Raw genomic sequence first — 18,152 nt, forward strand, 5'->3', positions numbered from 1 at the left:
TATGTTATATTATATTATATAATTTATATCATTTATATCATTTATATCATTTATATCATTTATATCATTTATATAATTTTCATTATTTTATTACTGTAATTTTCTTTTTCCCAGCCAGCAGGAGGGGCTGGGGATGTGTGTGAGGTGCCTGGAGTGTTCCTGGCAGCTGCTGGAGCAGAGTTTGTGTCCCCAGGTTTGTTCTCTGACCTGGACACCCATTCCCACCTGGGGGTCATCACCTATGGCGTGTCCATGACCACGCTGGAGGACGTTTACCTGAAGCTGGAGGTGGAGGCAGAGATTGACCAAGCAGGTGGGAAGGAGCAGAGCTGCTCTGCTTTGCTCTCAGCTCGCGTGGAACTGGCACTGCCAGAAGGAGGGGACGAGAGAAACGTCCCTCACAGGGTGCTGCTCCAGCCCCTGGGGATCCTTTGGGCCTCACAGCATTCCAGGCTGCTGGAATATTCCAGATGGAAACCAGGAGAAGGCAGTGGATTGGCTGGGGAGTGATTCTGGGAGCATCCAGGGGAAAAGCTTTTTTCACTTGATCAATTTTTCACCCAGCGACCGCTTGGCTTCACACTTCACTTGCCTTTTAAAATGTCCTTTATTTTCCTAATGGAGTTTGCTTTTAAGAAATTATAAATGTGCAGGATAAAATTAATTCTCAGCCTTTAGAAGCTGCACTTAGGGCTGAAACAGCTCAGCTTGTCTCACTTTAAATTAACTTTCAGTCCAAATGAAAAGTTGGGACTGCTTAATATTACTCCAGAATGAGTCAGTTGTTTTTTTGGATGTCACTTTTGAAGGGTGTGAGCTGGTTTAGTTGTTCTAGAGCTCTCTGTGTGATCCAGAATTACTAGTAGGAGTAAACAGATGTACAATAGGCTGAGTGCCCTGCTGCACAGAATTTCTGTGTGGGTTTAAGGGGGTTTAGCAGCTGGATCTGCAGGTGCTGGGTGATACAGGTGCACACACAGGCCAAGGGGATGGAAATGGGGCAAATCTGCACCTTTTGGTGGCAAAAGTTTGAATCATCGAGTCCCAGGGTTTGGACTGGATGGGGCTGCCCAGGGAGGGGCTGGAGTCTGTCCCTGGAGGTGTTTCAGGAATGGAGGTGGCCCTTGGTCACAGGCTGGGCTCAGCAATCCCAAAGGTCTTTTCCAGCCTTGTTGATTCATTCTGTGATTTAAACCACCAGGATTTTCCAAGGAAATGCTCCTTTATTTCTTCTGTCTCAGCTTTCGTTATCTCCCATGGGTGTGGTTGGGCTGGATCAGTGTCACTGAGTTTGGGGTTAAATTGAGGGATTGGGATTGGGATGGGATTGGGATTGGGATTGGGATTGGGATTGGGATGGGGATGGGATTGGGATGGGATTGAGATGGGGATGGGATTGGGGATGGGATGGGATGGGACTGACATGGGGATGGGATGGGATTGAGATGAGGATGGGATGGATTTGGATTGATATGGGGGTGGAATGGGATGGGATTGGGGATGGGATTGGGGATGGGATGGGTGAGGTGACCTCCACAACAAGAAGAGCAAGGAGTCTCTGTCCCCTGGCTCCCCCTCCTGTCCCATTTGCACCCCCAGCTCTGTCAGAGCATCATTTCCCTGGGCTTTTCTGTGCCCCACTGCAGATTACAGCGTGTTCCACTCCCAGCAAGCGCAGGATGAGCTGGACACCAAGTCCCTGGATGACATGGAGCAAAGCCTGCTGATGCTGTCCGAGGCCAGGGCTCCAGCCATGAGCAGCTCAGCCCTGTGGAAGAAGCAGGTCTCCACCATAGCCAAAGTGCATTTCCTCAGCCTGAAACGGGAGAACAAATGTGTCAGAGTAATGTGAGTACTGGGGCTTCTTGTTTGTCTGTGAGTCCCAAAACCTCTCTGAATGACACCAGGGACAGCACACCCTGTCCTTCCTTTTTCCCTTCATTTTTCAGAGTGACATCAGAAAAATAACAAGCTGAAATTTCTGTTAATAAATGTTTTTTTGGGGGATGAGGGAGATGGGTTTTTTTTGATAGCATGCACATAAAACTGGGTTGGCTTTCGCTGAGTTGTAATAAACCCCAAACTTTTATTTCTTGCAGGTTGTTGCTTTTCCTCATTTTCCTTGTAGTTCAGATTTTGTTGTTTTTCATACACCACATCATCAAAAATGCTGTAGCTGCCATCAAACTCTCCCCAGATTTGTACTTGCTGAAGCCTGGAGAGAACTACCACAAGTACAGGAGCCGGCTCCTGCTGCAGAACTCCACAGGTTCTGTCTCCTGTTCTCTCCTTCTCCCAGTCTTTGGGGTTGGGAATGAACTTTTTCCTTGGAATCAACCCAGGTGAAGAGTTCAAAGTGCCCAGGGGTGGCAAAACTGTCTGTGCCATGGGGTTTGGTTTGGAGATCCTCCTCCCATCTCATGGCCTTGTTCTTGCTGTGTCAGAAAATGATTCAGGTGAAAGAAGTGCCCAGGAACATTGAGATAAATCAACATTAAAATGCTGCTGTAAAAGATCTGGGGAAATTTCCTTTTTGTTTCAACTGAGGATGTTGTAGAAGTGCCCAGCAGTAACCCAGGCAGTAGAAACCAGCAGAATTACTGAGTTGTGCATTGATAATTCTGTTTAAAATCCTCCAGGCTGGTGATACGGAGGGATTTAAAAGGGAAATGTGTCAGGGACGTGGCTTAGGGGTGGGGAGTGACTGAATTTGATGATCCTGAAGATCTTTTCCAGCTTAAATGATTCCACGTTGTTTTCTGTCCCCAGAGTCGGACATCAGTGACATTGTGCACTCCCTGGGGAGCATGAACATCCTCTGGGAGATGTTCAATGACAGTGATTATGTCTCAGTGGCACCTCACAGTGCAGCTCTCAACGTGTTTGCCCTCGAGTCCAGGCAGGTAAGGCACACACAAGGAGCAGCTGCCGGGGCTGGATTGTGAAATTCTTACCTGAAAAGCAGCTCTGGAGTCATGGGATCAAATAATATCATATAATATTGCTTATACAAGAGGCTGCAAAGAGGGCAGGGTGGGAATATTAGCAAAATAAATGTTCTTTCATAATTATAATTACAGTAAGCCAATCAAACTTTTGTCCCCTTTTCTTCCCCACAAGGACACAGAGAGTCAGGAGAAATGTTCTCCTTCACAGGACACCTGACAGAGGAATTCTTTATGATTTTTTTTTTTTTTTATTTGTACTGCCTGAATTACAGTTTGACAGAAGTATAATTCCATGGTGCTCTCATGTGTAAAGAAAAATCAGTTTCTTGGGCTTGTACGTGTTCACAGCAACAGGAAAATCTGAACTTTGGGATCCTGCTTTGCAATGTGCCAGCTCTGGCTCTTGTTGCCATTTCCATTCCCTGACACTGCAGTGTGACAGTGCAGCCCCCAGCTCCTGCACACTTTTGCCTGTCTGCTTTTAAATCCATTAGCAGGATCATCCCATCCTCCTGTGTTTTGTTTCCCAGACTGTAAAATTGTCTGGAGTGCCATTTGTCACTGCTCCCTGAAACATGCTGGGAGTTTATTCCCAAGAGTTTCTTCTCAGGACTGTTTCCCTGAATTTCCTGGGTGTGACAAGCGCCCTGAGCAGCTGCAAAGCACTTGATTATGCAAAGATTTATCCCAACGTTCAGGTTTAATTAAGGAGAGCCCTCTCAGGGCAGAAGGATTAACACAGCACATATTTTTCTTCCTAGAAATATGTTTTCAACATAATATTCAACAGCACCATGGTGCACTCCCTGCCAGTTTTGATGAATATTGTCAGCAACCTCCTCCTGCGCAGTTTGAACGTGACTGAGAGCATCCAGATCTGGAGCAACCCCTTGATTCAGGTGAGCAGCTCCCAAAAACTCACCCTGGAACACTGGGGAGAGGGCAGAGCACCCCTGGCTGGGAGGGGGAGTGCAGAAGAACCCCACAAACCAAGGGAAAAGCTGCTTGGGGCTGTCTGCAGGGTTTAAGAGGATGTGAAAGGTGCTGGCATTTTGGCTGTGGAAGGGAAGGAAAAAGGGGCTTGGAAAGAGGATGATGTTGAGTCAGGAACTAAAGGCTGGGTGGGGCTTGGAGCAGCCCAGTCCAGGGGAAGGAGTTGGAATGAGATGATCCCTCTGGTTCTTTCCAGCCCAAAGCATTTTGTGATGCTGTGAATTAATTCACTGTGAGTTTGCTGGAGGTTGCCTGCAGTTCTTGTTCTGTGCAGAGCTGGAGGGGACCTGCTGCAGGAGACAAAGGCTCTGAAAGTTCTTTAGTTACCATTTATTCCTCATATAAATACTCCCAAAACTTCCACAGGTGTTTTTCTTCCTGCTGCAGGTGATCTTGACAAGCACAAACTTCATATTTTATCATTCACAGCCATGTTCCAACTAATGTAGCATTTTTTTGGTCACATTCTGGCATTAACAAACCTGATCTCTATCCCAGGATCTTCCAGACACGATTTTCAGGCTGGAGATCTATTTTGAAGCCGTGTTGCTGGGGATCATCATCACTGGGATGCCACCCTATTTCGCCATGGACAACGCAGAAAACCACAAGGTAACAGCCAGGCATCCATGCAGAGCTGCACAGGGAGTTAAAAATCCTGGGATTTGGGGGAAGAACTGAAGAGGAGTTTAAAACAATGCTATGGGTGGCACTGGGGTGGGGCAGATTCAGGAAAAGCTTTTCTGTGCAAAGCTTTTGGCAGTGAGGGCCCAATAGAGGGGCAGATTCACATAACGTTAATTTTAATTTCCGTGTGATTAACGCTGTGTTCTCCTCCCCTGCTGCAGATCAAGGCTTACACCCAGCTGAAGATTGCAGGGCTCTACCCCTCAGCTTACTGGACTGGCCAGGCTGTGGTGGATCTGCCTCTGTTCTTCTTCATCCTCATCCTGATGATCGGCAGCCTCTTCGCCTTCCACTACGGCGTTTATTTCTACGTGGGCAAGTTCCTGGCTGTGGTGAGTCTGGGCTGGCTGAGAGCAGGGCTACCTTGTTCTCTACACACCTTTTCCTTTCTTCATTCAGCTGAATTTTCCCCATGGAGACACAGGGAAGACGCTGCTGGCACAAAGACAGAATATTTTCCATGGGGAGAATGGCTCAGAGTTGGGAGTTTCATTCAGGACTGGAATAAAATGAAAGCAGCGCCAGGGGAGGTTTGGGTTGGACACAGGAAGAATTTCCTCACAGGAAGGGTGGCTGGGACTGGAAGGGGCTGCCCAGGGAGGTGCTGGGGTCTCTGTCCCTGTTCAAGGAACGGCCCCTGGTGCTGTGGCTGGCTTGGTCACAGACTGGGCTCACACCTCAGAGCTCTTTTCCAGCCTTGCTGACTCTTAATCCGGCAGGGTTAAGTGCTGCTTTCCTCCTGCTGTCTCAGCTCTGTGCTCTGTGCTGTGATGGAGAATTGCTCTGGCTGCTCAGCAAGGGCACAGTGACTTAGAGCAGAGCCCCTCTCTGCAGTGAGCTGCAGGTGGGATTAAACAGAGGAGACCACGAGACTTCACCTCTTTGATATTCAGAGTGGGCTTCCCTGTGATGCTGCCTGGAATTGAGAGGATTCAGCTTTTCCCAGCTGCTTTTCCAGAGTTAATCAGGTTTGGGATGTGGCTGCAGGGCTGGTTTTCTACCCTTGTTTGAATCTCCACAGAAATGCTATGTTGGAATTCTTGGTATTTGCCAGAACCTTGAAGTCAGCATTTATGGGAGCCTTTGTTACAAAAAAAAAAATAAAAAAATTGGGAAAGAGTTTAAAGGAAACTGAAGGTGGGGAGAGTTTTTGCCTCTCCACACATTCTTTAATTTGTGTCTTTAATAATATATTCTCTATGCACCAAGGCAGCAAAATACATCAAATAAAGTGACAAAGATGTCTCCAGAGTTGTGTGTCACGTTGAGGTAATTCCAGCTGATCTTTATGCAGAAGAATTCCTGCTGCAGGTTTCCTGAGAGCCCTTTCCTGTCTCTGCAGATTTTTTGCCTGATTGGTTACGTCCCCTCAGTCGTGCTCTTCACCTACGTGGTCTCCTTCACCTTCAGAAAAGTCCAGAACACGAAGGAATTTTGGTCATTTATATTTTCAGTGGTGAGTGACTTGGCCTGCAGCTGGGATAAGTGGGAAGATTGGTGATCTCCAAAGCCACAGCAAAAAAAAATCCCATTTATTTTGTTGAGCTGTGTGTCCCTAATGCACAGGAAATGGGAAACTTTTACCAATGTCTCCCTCACTGCCATGTCCTGAGCAATAAAAGCTTCAAGAAAAAGTGCTTTAAATTAATTAACTTATGCTTAGAGAGTCTGAAGTGAATGAAAATGGACTTTCTTTCCCCCTTTTCTATGGTACAGACAGCCCTGCTCTGCACAGTTGTCACTGAGGTGTCCTTTTTCCTGGACCATTACCTGGTAACCACGGTCCTGCATTATGTCTTCTCCATCTCCATTCCTATTTATCCCCTTATTGGCTGCCTGATCTGTTTTATAAAGGTAAGGGGGGACTCCAGGGATCCTTTCCAGAGCTCTTGGAGATGGCTGGGGTTGGGTGGGTGTCTTCACTGTGTCCTCTTTAACCACTTAACACCTGAAGAATAACAACTGCTTGGGGGAAAAAAAAATAATCACCTTTTTCCTACTAAGCAAAGTGTTTTGGTTTTAAAATGGGGAAAGCAGCAAGTTTTCCATGAAATTTCCTTTCTCTGAGTGGAGGGAGCCTGCCAGAAAGATGGAGAGGGGCTTTTAACAAGAAGTGAGTGACAGGACAAGGGGGAATGGCTCCAAGCTGACAGAGAGCAGGGTTAGATTGGATTTTGGGAAGAAATTCCTGATTTGAGAAGAAATTCCCCTGGATCCCTGGAAGTGTCCAAGGCCAGGCTGGACGGGGCTTGGAGCAGCAGGGGATGGAGTGAGGTGGGCTTTGAGGTCTCTTCCAACCCAAAGCATTCCATGATTCTGTGATATTCCAAGGAAACCAGGTGTTCCTCAGTGAGCCAGCCCCGGGATGGGACATTGGTTGGGAGTGGGTGGATTGAAAGCAGGAGCAGCCCCAGGGCTTGGATGGAGCTGTTTGATTTGTTCTGGAGAGCTCAGGGAGTGCTTGAGCACCTCAGCCTGAGGGACTGAGCTGAAATCTCCTCTGGCAGGTGATTCTTTACCTGACCCTGTTTTTCCCTGAATTCCCAGGTCTCTTGGAAAGGCAAGAGTGAGAGTGGGGGGTACCACGACCCCTGGGACCGGCTGCTGGTGGCAGTTCTGGCTGTGAGCATTGGATTCTGTTTTTATAAATAGGAAAAATTCCCAGTTTGCTGTAGGGAACTGTGGTTCCTGCTGGGATCCCTTCTGTCCATCACCTTTGTCACTGGAGTTTTGCTCTGATGCTGAGCCTGCAGCACAAGCAGAGTCAGGAAAGCTGCTGTGCCCACCAGCTCAGCACCTGCTGCCCCTGTGGCCTGATGAATACTGCCACTATTAATTCTGATTATTGTGTGAATCCCTGCTGGTGGAGCAAGAGCTCTGGAGCAGGGACAGTCCCTTCTCTGCACAAAAAAACCCAAATAATTGCTTTTAAATCTAAACCCACTTTGGCTGTGCATCCTCAGACCCGCTGAGCAGCATTTAATGATATATTTAACATCTCTGGCAGCACCAGCCCTTGCATGGTGGTGCAGAGCTGGAGTTTCCTGTGGTGGGGTCACCCCCAGGGTCCCCAGCCTGGCTGGTGACCAGGGTGGTTTCTGTCTGCCCCAGCCCTATCTGCAGTGTGTGGTGTGGCTGTTCCTGCTGCGCTGCTTCGAGCTGAAGAACGGAGGGAGGACGGTGAGAGAAGATCCCTTCTTCAGGTGGGTCTCTTGAATGGGTTTTTCCCCAAGACATTGTCCAAAGAAATTGGTTTTGAAGGTGCTGCTGGTGGTTCAGCTGGGGTGTGCAGTGGAAGAAATAAAACACCTTTCGTTATATCCCACCTGAAATTGTCACTGAGGTGCAGAAGTGGGGGGTTTGTTTTCTTTCAAGTCACATCACTGCAAAATCAGGAATTCTAGGAGGAATTCCCTGTGTGAGAAGCAGGGGATTGCCATTCCCACTGCACAGCCAGGGATGCAGGGAGGTGACATCCCCCCTGAGCTCCGGGCTGAGCTGCAGGAGCCTGCAGACACCTTTGGGCACCAAAGGTTGGGCTGAGCAGAGGCCCCGTGCTCTTTTCCTCCCTTTCAGAAAATGTTTCAACAAAACCAAGCCCTGGAAGTTCCCAGATGTCCCTCACGAGGAGAACGAGGACGAGGACGTGAAGGCGGAGAGGCTGCGAGTCAAGGAGATCCTGAGCAGCCCCAGGAGCGAGGAGGTAAAACCTTGTCCTGCCCAAACCTCACCTCTGCAGCCTCCCAGAGCTGCTGGGATCTGCAGCCTCTCCCCTCTGCCAGATGCCAGCAATCCTGGTCAGCAGCCTGCACAAAGAGTTTGATGAAAGGAAGGAATTTCTTCTGGGGAGAAAAATAAAGAAAGTGGCAACCAAACATGTTTCTCTCTGCGTGAAGAAAGGTTGGAGTTCAGCTGCTTGCTGTTGAGCTGTTTTATTTGTAAAAAAAAGATTCTTGGAAGCATTTCTCTGATCTCGTGGGCAATGTTTGTGTTGTCCTTTTGTAGGAGAAATCCTGGGTTTGTTGGGACCCAATGGAGCTGGGAAAAGCACATTAATTAATATGCTTGTTGGAGAGATTGAGCCAACCAGTGGGCAGGTATGTTCACCAAAAATCAACCCACATTTCAATTTCATTGGTGTTACTGCAAGAACTCCTGAGGGCATTTTGCTAAAACCATGCAAGAGGAGTTTGGGAATTTGTGTTATTCTGGAATAAGGTCTGGGCATTTTCCTCGCAGGTTCTGATGGGAGATGACTCCTTGGGGCTGAGCAGTGAGGATGACTCCGTGAAATTCGTGGGGTACTGTCCTCAAACCAACCCTCTGTGGCCAGACATCACCCTGCAGGAGCACTTTGAGATTTATGGTGCTATCAAAGGCATGAGCCAGTCTGATGTTAAAGAAGTCATCAAGCGGTGAGTGGTTCATGACAGAAATCTCTGTGGTTTTACTGAAGCTGCCTTGGCTTTCTTTAATCTTCAGACTTCTTGCTGGAGAGGCTCTTTAGCTTTTCTTTTTTGTTTTTTCCCCATTCTCACCTTTCCCAATGCAGTTTTTGTTTCCATTTAAGTTTGGCTTTAAGCTCAGTTGAAATTCCTCCATTGTGAATTCGTAGGTGAGGAGATGAAGGTTCATCCACACAAAATTCACTTGGGATTTTTTAATTTTGATACATCTTCTTTAAAGTTATTTTTTTAAGGTTATAAAGCACTCACAGTTATCTTTGTAGAAGCTGCAAGGAGTCCTGAGCTTGGAGCTGTTTCTGTGCTGTCACCAAGGCTCCTCCAGGACAGGTGGTTCTGTATGGAAGCTCCAATTCTGCTTTTTGCTCTGCTGTTTTTATGCTTGATACACAAATATTTATCACTGAGCTCCTCAAAAGGGAGCTCAGTGACAATTTTTTGCATTCTCTGGTGAGGGGGAAGCCAAGCCATCCCCCTCCCAGCCTTTCCCACCTGCTCCTTCCCTCCCCAGCATCGCCAGTGTGCTGGATTTAAAGGACCACCTGCAGAAGACGACCAAGAAGTTGGGAATGGGGCTGAAGCGCAAGGTATGGGGGGCTCTGGGGTCACTCTGGGGGTCCCCAGCACCCTCCCCATCCTCACCCTGCCCCTCTGGCTTCCCCCCCAGCTCTGCTTTGCCCTCAGCATGCTGGGCAACCCGCGGGTGACGCTGCTGGACGAGCCCTCCACCGGGATGGACCCCAAAGCCAAGCAGCACATGTGGTGAGTGCAGGGATCAGCCTGGGCTGGGGCTGGGGCCTCCCTGCTGGCACCAGGGACAGCCACAGACAGGGAACAACCCCCTTGGAAGGGACCATGAAGATTGTCCAGTTCTTCCACTAAAGCAGAATAGTTTCTGCTCACCATGCCAGCTCACCCTGCCCTCCAGCACTGGGAGCCATTCCCTGTGTCCTGTCCCTCCAGCCCTTGTCCCCAGTCCCTCTCCAGCTCTCCTGGAGCCCCTTTAAGCACTGGAAGGGGCTCTGAGCTCTCCCCAGAGCTTCTCTTTGGATTGAACCCCGCAACACTCAGCCTGTATCCAGAGCAGAAGTGCTCCAGCTCTTGGAGCATCTCCGTGGCCTCCTCTGGAGTCGCTCCAGCAGCTCCTCCTGTGCTGGGAGCCCCAGAGCTGGACACAGGACTGCAGCTGGGGTCTCACAAGAAGGGGAGGATCAGCCCAGGTGCAGTGCAGCTGTGTCCTCTCCCAGAACAGAACTGCAGGCTTGAAAGCTGAAAGAAATCCGTAAAATGATATAAGGAATAGACAGATTCGAGCTGTCTTTAGGAAATTCAGGTGTTAATTGTTGCTGTGGGAGTAGCATTAATCCATCAATAGAGGGTCCAGCCCAGCCTCCTTTCCTGCTGAGGCAGGAGCTGCTGTTCCCTGCCAAGTGCTGCTGTTGAGGGATGGTTTGGGTTGTGTTTTGCAGGCGGGCGATCCGAGCAGCCTTTAAGAACAAGGAGAGAGCAGCGATCCTGACCACACACTACATGGAGGAGGCAGATGCTGTCTGTGACCGTGTGGCCATCCTGGTGTCAGGGCAGCTCAGGTAGCCCCAGATCCCCCCTGGGGCACCTGGGCTTCATTTCTCTGAAAGTACAGATCCATTTGGTACCTTCAATTTGGAGTGAAATTAATCCCCAGCAGCAAAAAGGATGGGGCTGTTCCTTGAGTACACCTTGTGTTTGCTGTCTGTAATTTGTAGGTGTATAGGCACTGTCCAACACCTGAAGAGCAAGTTTGGCAGAGGATACCTCTTGGAAATGAAGCTAAGGGAAACAGCAGATGTGCAGCAGGTGGAGTATCTGCAGAGCCAGATTTTGCACATCTTCCCCAACGCCAACCGCCAGGAAAGGTGAGCTTTGACAGGTACCCAGAAAATACTGATGTCAGTAAAACCCTCAGATTTCACAGCAGCTCCTTGGCACTGGGGAAGGAATGCAAATATTTAAAACAAAAAAAAATGAAGAATGAAAAAAGGGAAGGGATCTGGAAGGCAGCAGAGCCCGGGCTGGCAGGGTGGGGGCCGGGAGCCCACGCAGATGTTTGGCACGGAGGAAGCAAAACTGCATTTCTGCATAGCTGTTGCCTGACAGCTTCCTCCTGGGTCAGGGCCCCCAGGAAAGGGCTGAAATCCAAGTCTCTGACTCACTGCCCCTACCTGGAAGTGCCTGAGGTCTCTGGGGCTCTCGGTTTGAGGGTGGGCTGGCTGCTGTTCCACCAGCAGCTCTGAGTTTGTGCCCTGGGGTTGGGCTCTGTGACTGCAGAGACACCACAAAGGGCACTGCAGGCATCCAGAGCAGTGGGATCCCTGGGGGATCGTGGGTGTGATCCTTCCCCAAAGGTGGGAGATGGGAGGGAGGGAGGGAGGGCAGGTCCCTGTCCAGCAGCAGGGGGTGCAGGGCAGAGCAGCTCCCTGTGCAGGAACCAACTCCCAGGAGATGCTGACACCTCCCAGCTCAGCTCAAACCCAAAACCTCAGGACTCTGCGAGTTCCAGGGAGCAAATCTGCCATGAGTAAGCAGAATAGAAGTGTTTGAATCTGAGTGGAAGAGCAGGAACTCACAACAGTCTCGGGGGGTCTCAGCTGATGCACCTGGAGCTGCGTCATTCCCTTCTCCTGTGTGATCCTGACTGTCAAAATGCCTGCAGTGTCCTTCAGAAAAGGAGTTAAAATCCATTCTGTGGGGTATTAATATTTTTTCTTTGAGTGATTTTGCTTGAAGCTAAATTTGTTTTCCTTCTTTGTTCCAGTTTTGCTTCTATCTTGGCGTATAAAATTCCTAAAGAAGATGTACAGTCGCTTTCACATTCTTTTTCCAAGCTGGAGGAAGGTAATGAAGCACTTGCCAAACATCACACACACAAATCCTTTTGTCTCCCATAACTGACAGTCCTGCCAAATGATGCCACACCTCCATTCCTGTTCCAGATTAATTTAATTTAATTTTCTTTAATTGATGTTGTCCTCAACTCCATTTCTTGTGAAGTCAAGAGTAAGTAAAGTGTCCCTAAATCTGCTCTTATTGATTCTTTCACCAGTAAAACATGCCTTCAACATCGAGGATTACAGCTTTTCTCAAGCAACACTGGAACAGGTGTGTTAAATTCTGTTTTGGGACTGTAAACCCTGCCAGGTGAAGGTGTCAGAGGGCAGGGATGGATGGGATATTGGGAAGGAATTCCTCCCTGGGAGGGTGGGGAGAGGCTGGGATGGAATTCCCAGAGCAGCTGTGGCTGCCTCTGGCAGTGCCCAAGGCCAGGTTGGATGGGGCTTGGAGCAGCCTGGGATAGAGGAAGGTGTCCCTGCCATGGCAGGGATTGGATGGGATTTGTGCTCCCTTCCAGCCCAGAACATTCCCTGATTCCATGATGATGATTCCTGTGCAGGCAGCTCATCCCCCAGGCCACTGGGGCAGCTTTGCTGATGCCTGTTGGGGCATTTTTGGGAAACTAAATTCCCTTTTTTGCACAGTGAATCACATCTGCCAGCTCTCCAGCTCCTCTTTATTCCTGCTTTCCCCTCTAAAAATAAAGATGCCAACTGCAGTGACTGGAAGAAAGCAGATGTGTTACTGTTGTAATGTTAAATATGATGTCTGAATGTTATTAGAGGAAAAGCTGCTCTGATTTATTCCAAGAACAGGCATTTGCTGTTTGTAAGTGGAAGGAGGGTGAAGCTGAGACTTGTAATTGCTTATTGTGGGTTAATTACTGCTGACAATTAATGTCCCTCAGTGTTGAACTTCCTTTTCATTGTGCTCTTGAGGAAAAGAGGTGGGAGGGTAGGAATAAGGAGAAAAACCTCAAAGCACTAGAAATGTCTTACTCAGAGATGAAGCAATACACTGAATACTGGTGAGGATTTTAGCATGGGTTGTATTTGTGACCAAGGAAGTTCCTACAAGGAGCACGGGGTCTTTTCCATCTTTTCCAGGTGTTTGTGGAGCTGGCTAAGGAGCAGGAGGAGGAGGACAGCAGCTTTGGCACCCTGAACAGCAGCCTGTGGTGGGAGAGGACGCAGGAGGACCGAGTCATTTTCTGAGCTCCTCGTGCTCCTGTGGGTGCCAGCTCCGATCCTCTGGCTGCTCCTGGAGCTGGGGTGGGCAAGGACAGCTGGCTTGGGAAGCCCTGAGCGTGTCCCACCATCCTGGCCCTGGGAATAAGGCTGCAGGGGCGGTGAGCATCGCCCTGCTCCTCTGGCTGACCCCAATCCCTCCTCCCCTGGCTGCCCCCGGTTTGTGTTGGGCAGGAGGGCACTGCCACGGCAGCCTGGCATCTCCTGGGCTCGGTGGCTGCTGCAGGAGCTGCCAGCTGCCTTCCCTTGGCTCTGCTGGGCCGGAGGCTGGGCTGTCCTTAGGGGAATCCTGCGGCTGAGCGGAGCCAGCGGCTGCAGGGTCCTGTCCCAGGGCTGCAGGGTCCTGCCCCAGGGCTGCAGGGTCCTGCCCCAGGGTCCTGTCCCAGGGCTGCAGGGTCCTGTCCCAGGGCTGCAGGGTCCTGCCCCAGGGCTGCAGGGTCCTGCCCCAGGGTCCTGTCCCAGGGCTGCAGGGTCCTGTCCCAGGGCTGCAGGGTCCTGCCCCAGGGCTGCAGGGTCCTGCCCCAGGGTCCTGTCCCAGGGCTGCAGGGTCCTGCCCCAGGGTCCTGTCCCAGGGCTGCAGGGTCCTGCCCCAGGGCTGCAGGGTCCTGCCCCAGGGTCCTGTCCCAGGGCTGCAGAGTCCTGTCCCAGGGCTGCAGAGTCCTGCCCCAGGGCTGCAGGGTCCTGCCCCAGGGTCCTGTCCCAGGGCTGCAGGGTCCTGCCCCAGGGTCCTGTCCCAGGGCTGCAGAGTCCTGTCCCAGGGCTGCAGGGTCCTGTCCCAGGGCTGCAGGGTCCTGCCCCAGGGTCCTGTCCCAGGGCTGCAGGGTCCTGCCCCAGGGTCCTGTCCCAGGGCTGCAGGGTCCTGCCCCAGGGCTGCAGGGTCCTGCCCCAGGGTCCTGTCCCAGGGCTGCAGAGTCCTGTCCCAGGGCTGCAGAGTCCTGCCCCAGGGCTGCAGGGTCCTGCCCCAGGGTCCTGTCCCAGGGCTGCAGGGTCCTGCCCCAGGGTCCTGTCCCAGGGCTGCAGAGTCCTGTCCCAGGGCTGCAGGGTCCTGTCCCAGGGCTGCAGGGTCCTGTCCCAGGGCTGCAGGGTCCTGCCCCAGGGCTGCAGGGTCCTGCCCCAGGGTCCTGCCCCAGGGCTGCAGGGTCCTGCCCCAGGGCTGCAGGGTCCTGCCCCAGGGCTGCAGAGTCCTGTCCCAGGGCTGCTGGAGCATCCTGCCCCAGGGCTGCAGGGTCCTGTCCCAGGGCTGCAGGGTCCTGCCCCAGGGCTGCAGGGTCCTGCCCCAGGGCTGCAGGGTCCTGTCCCAGGGCTGCAGGGTCCTGCCCCAGGGCTGCAGAGTCCTGCCCCAGGGCTGCAGGGTCCTGTCCCAGGGCTGCAGGGTCCTGTCCCAGGGCTGCAGGGTCCTGTCCCAGGGCTGCAGGATCCTGCCCCAGGGCTGCAGGGTCCTGTCCCAGGGCTGCTGGAGCATCCTGCCCCAGGGCTGCAGAGTCCTGTCCCAGGGCTGCAGAGTCCTGTCCCAGGGCTGCAGAGTCCTGTCCCAGGGCTGCAGAGTCCTGCCCCAGGGCTGCAGGGTCCTGTCCCAGGGCTGCTGGAGCATCCTGTCCCAGGGCTGCAGGGTCCTGCCCCAGGGCTGCAGAGTCCTGTCCCAGGGCTGCAGGGTCCTGTCCCAGGGCTGCAGGGTCCTGTCCCAGTGGCTGCAGAGTCCTGTCCCAGGGCTGCAGGGTCCTGCCCCAGGGCTGCAGGGTCCTGTCCCAGGGCTGCAGAGTCCTGTCCCAGGGCTGCAGAGTCCTGCCCCAGGGCTGCAGGCTCTGGCTGTGCCCTTGGCCAGGCTCTGCTGCCCTCCTGCACACCCAGCCCTGCTCCCCCACCAGCCCAGCCATCCCTGCTTCTGCTTTGAAGATGCCCCTGCTCAGAAGAGAGGGGGGAACCCACTGCAGAGTGGCTGTGCTGCTGCCAGGAGGGGCTGAGCCAGCTCAGAAAACCTGAGAAAGTTCATTTTCAGATCAAACACAGCACTGTTGGCACTCCCTGTCCTCTCCCCAGCAGTGTGGGTGCCATGGGGCTTGTCCTGCGAGCTGGGGGGCACAGGGGGTGGGCTGAGTGGGTGTGCTCCTTCCCCTGCTCGGTTAAAAGGATGAAACCAGGGCTGTGGGGTCTGGAGAGATGTGTCAGAGCTGTCTGCTCCTGCCCCTGCCTGGGACAGTGTCCTGCCAGCTGCTCTCACACACTGATATTTGCATTTTCCCTGCCATGAGCTGCAGTGTTTCCCAGCCCCTCCTTGTTGTGGTTGCAGTCAGTGACACAGGGCCCAGCCTGGCCACTCGTCACCCCCCTTTTGTAAAACCCCAAAGTCAACACTCCCAACTCACAGCCTCATCCATGAGAAAGGTGCCTTTGGTTTGCACAGAAGCACTAAGAGTAGAATATGTGGTCCTTTAGCCTGAGATATGACAGATGTATGTTGAAAATGTATTATTTTTTTGTTCTTTTCTACACAAACATCGCATTTTTAGTTTTATAAGGTGAAATATAAGATTGCTCCCAGTTCATTTTGCTCTGCAGTGAGCAGATACAGAGATGTGTTTCTGTTGAGACATTGGCTTCATAAGTCATTTATGTATCTTCACTTTAAGGTTAGAAAAGACCTTTGTTTTTCTTGAGAAAACTCAAAAAAAAATGGTTAAAGTTGGAGCTGTGTGTCCCAGCTGTTTGTAATCATCAGACAATAATGTTTGATATGTCTGATAATGGTTTATCAGTGTGTTCAGCCAAAATGTTTCCACTGGTTTCTTACATAGGGAGATGGGAACTCCTTAAGCAGAATTTCACTTCCTCTTTTGTACCCATAGAAATGCACAGTTTTGGGTTTGCAGTTAAAACTGGAGCCCAAGCCCTACGAGAGAGCTCTGGACATCCCATTTGCTTCCTCAGGGGCCACAGCCCTGGAAATGAGGGATGAAAAGGACAGGATGAAACCAAACTGCAGCTCCAGCACTGCCTGACAGGGGTGAAACTTCCCTGTCAGAAAAGAAAAAAAACCCCAAATTCAGGTGTTTTATTTATTTAGCCCCAGCCCTGCTGCTGGCTGGGAACCCTGAGTTTTTGCCTTTATTTGGAGCAATTTGGGATTTAGAATTCCCTTGGCACTTTCCCATGCAGGTGTGTACAAGTTGAGTGCATTTTTCCCAAATCCCACATTTCTTTGGTCTCTTTTTGCCAATGGTGTTTCAGCCAAGTGTCACCTGCCCATCAATCCAGCACATTCTTGTCATGTGGATTTAGGGAATTGTGTGAGCTGTGAGCAGCCTTGGTGTCTGCCTTGAATTTATTCTTTCACTTGGAGTTAATAGTCTGTAAAATAGTTCTGTGCTGTCTGTTTCAGATATTTCCATATTTCTTCACGTTTCAGGTGTGAAAATTTTGGATTAGGAGCCGGATTAGCTCAGTTTGGTGCTGCTGTTTATCTTGGAGGAGCCCAGTGGGTGGTGGCACTTGTTTTTGTGCAGCTACAGAAAGGACAAAGAATTTGGCTCATTAAATTAATTCCCTGCTAGGGCGGGATCTTTTTTGGCTTGGTGGCATCGTGTGTCAAAGTGGGGTAAAATTCCACCCCAAAACATCACTGTCCTCATATCAGAAGCGTTTCAAAGCGTCCTGAAATGTCTGGAACTGCCAAAACAGGGACAAACCCAGGGAAAATGAGAGCAGGGAGTGCCCTGGGAACAGCAGAGCTTTATTCCTGTGGCTTGGAGCCCCTTTGTTCAGCTCTTAGCAGTGACATTGCAAATCCCATCCATCCAACATGCTGTGCTCCCAGAGATAAACTGGATTTGGGGGGATTTGGGGTAAATCCACCCATTTGGGGTCACCATTCCCAGGGAGATGTTTGGAGCTGCCCTGCAGGGTTGCTGTGAGTCGTATCCGAAGCTTGGAAAGCGCGTTCACTCAGTGGTATTGTTACAAGGTTGTATTTTTCTATGGAGAATTTCAAGTGTCCGGTTTCATTTACGTTCCCAAGTCCTTATTTAAGAGTATCTGTGTTTAGCAAGTGGGATTTATTGCACAGCCAGCAGCCAGAGCTCTGGCAGCAGGAGCAGAAGGTGTCAGGCCCGAGGGTGACACCTTTGTGACGCTCCTGCTGCTGCTGCACCACGTGCAGCTCGTTTTACACACTTGCCTTTCTTTTCACCACTTGGCTGTACTTGGAAAGGTGAGGATTTTCCTTTCCCAGCAAGAAGTACTTCCAAAATAAAGATGGATTGGGTTGTTAAACTCTTGGCTCTCTGGGTGTTTTGCTGCGCTGGAAATGGGGATGGTTTTCAAAGCCTGGGCTGATTTTGGGGTGCCCCAGAGTTTCAGGTGGTTGGGCTCGGGCAGAGCGTGGGGGGCCCTGGCTCTTGGCATGGCCAGGGCTCTCAGGCTGCAGTATTTACATATTTTAAACTGAATTTTGGGGGGATTTTGGAGCGTTGCAACACTCAGGGTGGCGTTTTGCAGCCGGATCCATCGAGCCCAGCTTGGGGCTAGCAGTGACCCCATGGCACATCGTCCATCTGCAGGGGTGAATCGCCTCCAGCCACTGCAAAACCAACCCCAGTAAAAAAAAAAAACAATTCATTTTTGTGCCTGGAGCTGTGGCCAAGGTGAATTCTCTGTGTGGGTGCTGGCTCTGGGCTGAGGGGCAGTGAAATGGGGGTGGGATGTGGAAGGTGGGATGTGCAAGGTGCTCTGCAGGGATGGAGGGCACTGCCTGCTCCTGCCAGCTCCCTGCACACACCCTGCTGAGGAAGAGGAGGAGCTGCTCACCTCCAGCCTCATGGGTCACTGCAGGCTGCAGCAAAATAAAAGGGGTTTGTTTGTGCTCCCTGTGCTCCTCAGTGGAAAGGAAAATAACCCCAAAGAAGTTTAATCTGAGCTTGGTGACAGTTCCCAGCAGTTCATCCTCGTTT

The 18,152-nt window shown here is 51.1% G+C and overlaps 1 protein-coding gene across 1 annotated transcript in view; it reads left to right on the plus strand.

Annotated features, from left to right (window-relative positions):
* ABCA5 (ATP binding cassette subfamily A member 5) overlaps positions 1–13,543 on the plus strand; it is a 35,219-nt gene extending 21,676 nt beyond the window's left edge. Inside the window, exons 19-40 of the mRNA XM_058852226.1 lie at positions 194–313; positions 1,647–1,848; positions 2,100–2,269; positions 2,770–2,903; positions 3,710–3,847; positions 4,440–4,553; positions 4,790–4,960; positions 5,971–6,084; positions 6,345–6,482; positions 7,176–7,250; positions 7,740–7,831; positions 8,205–8,331; positions 8,411–8,528; positions 8,634–8,725; positions 8,868–9,043; positions 9,603–9,678; positions 9,759–9,853; positions 10,561–10,680; positions 10,837–10,986; positions 11,886–11,965; positions 12,174–12,229; positions 13,069–13,543. Coding sequence (XP_058708209.1) covers positions 194–313; positions 1,647–1,848; positions 2,100–2,269; positions 2,770–2,903; positions 3,710–3,847; positions 4,440–4,553; positions 4,790–4,960; positions 5,971–6,084; positions 6,345–6,482; positions 7,176–7,250; positions 7,740–7,831; positions 8,205–8,331; positions 8,411–8,528; positions 8,634–8,725; positions 8,868–9,043; positions 9,603–9,678; positions 9,759–9,853; positions 10,561–10,680; positions 10,837–10,986; positions 11,886–11,965; positions 12,174–12,229; positions 13,069–13,176 — 2,666 coding nt within the window. The 3' untranslated portion in view covers positions 13,177–13,543. The remainder of the gene's footprint in view (positions 1–193; positions 314–1,646; positions 1,849–2,099; positions 2,270–2,769; positions 2,904–3,709; positions 3,848–4,439; positions 4,554–4,789; positions 4,961–5,970; positions 6,085–6,344; positions 6,483–7,175; positions 7,251–7,739; positions 7,832–8,204; positions 8,332–8,410; positions 8,529–8,633; positions 8,726–8,867; positions 9,044–9,602; positions 9,679–9,758; positions 9,854–10,560; positions 10,681–10,836; positions 10,987–11,885; positions 11,966–12,173; positions 12,230–13,068) is intronic.
* The last annotated feature ends 4,609 nt before the right edge of the window (positions 13,544–18,152 follow it).

This window comes from Poecile atricapillus, chromosome 17 (genome assembly GCF_030490865.1).
Source record: "Poecile atricapillus isolate bPoeAtr1 chromosome 17, bPoeAtr1.hap1, whole genome shotgun sequence".
NCBI classification, from domain to species: domain Eukaryota; kingdom Metazoa; phylum Chordata; class Aves; order Passeriformes; family Paridae; genus Poecile; species Poecile atricapillus.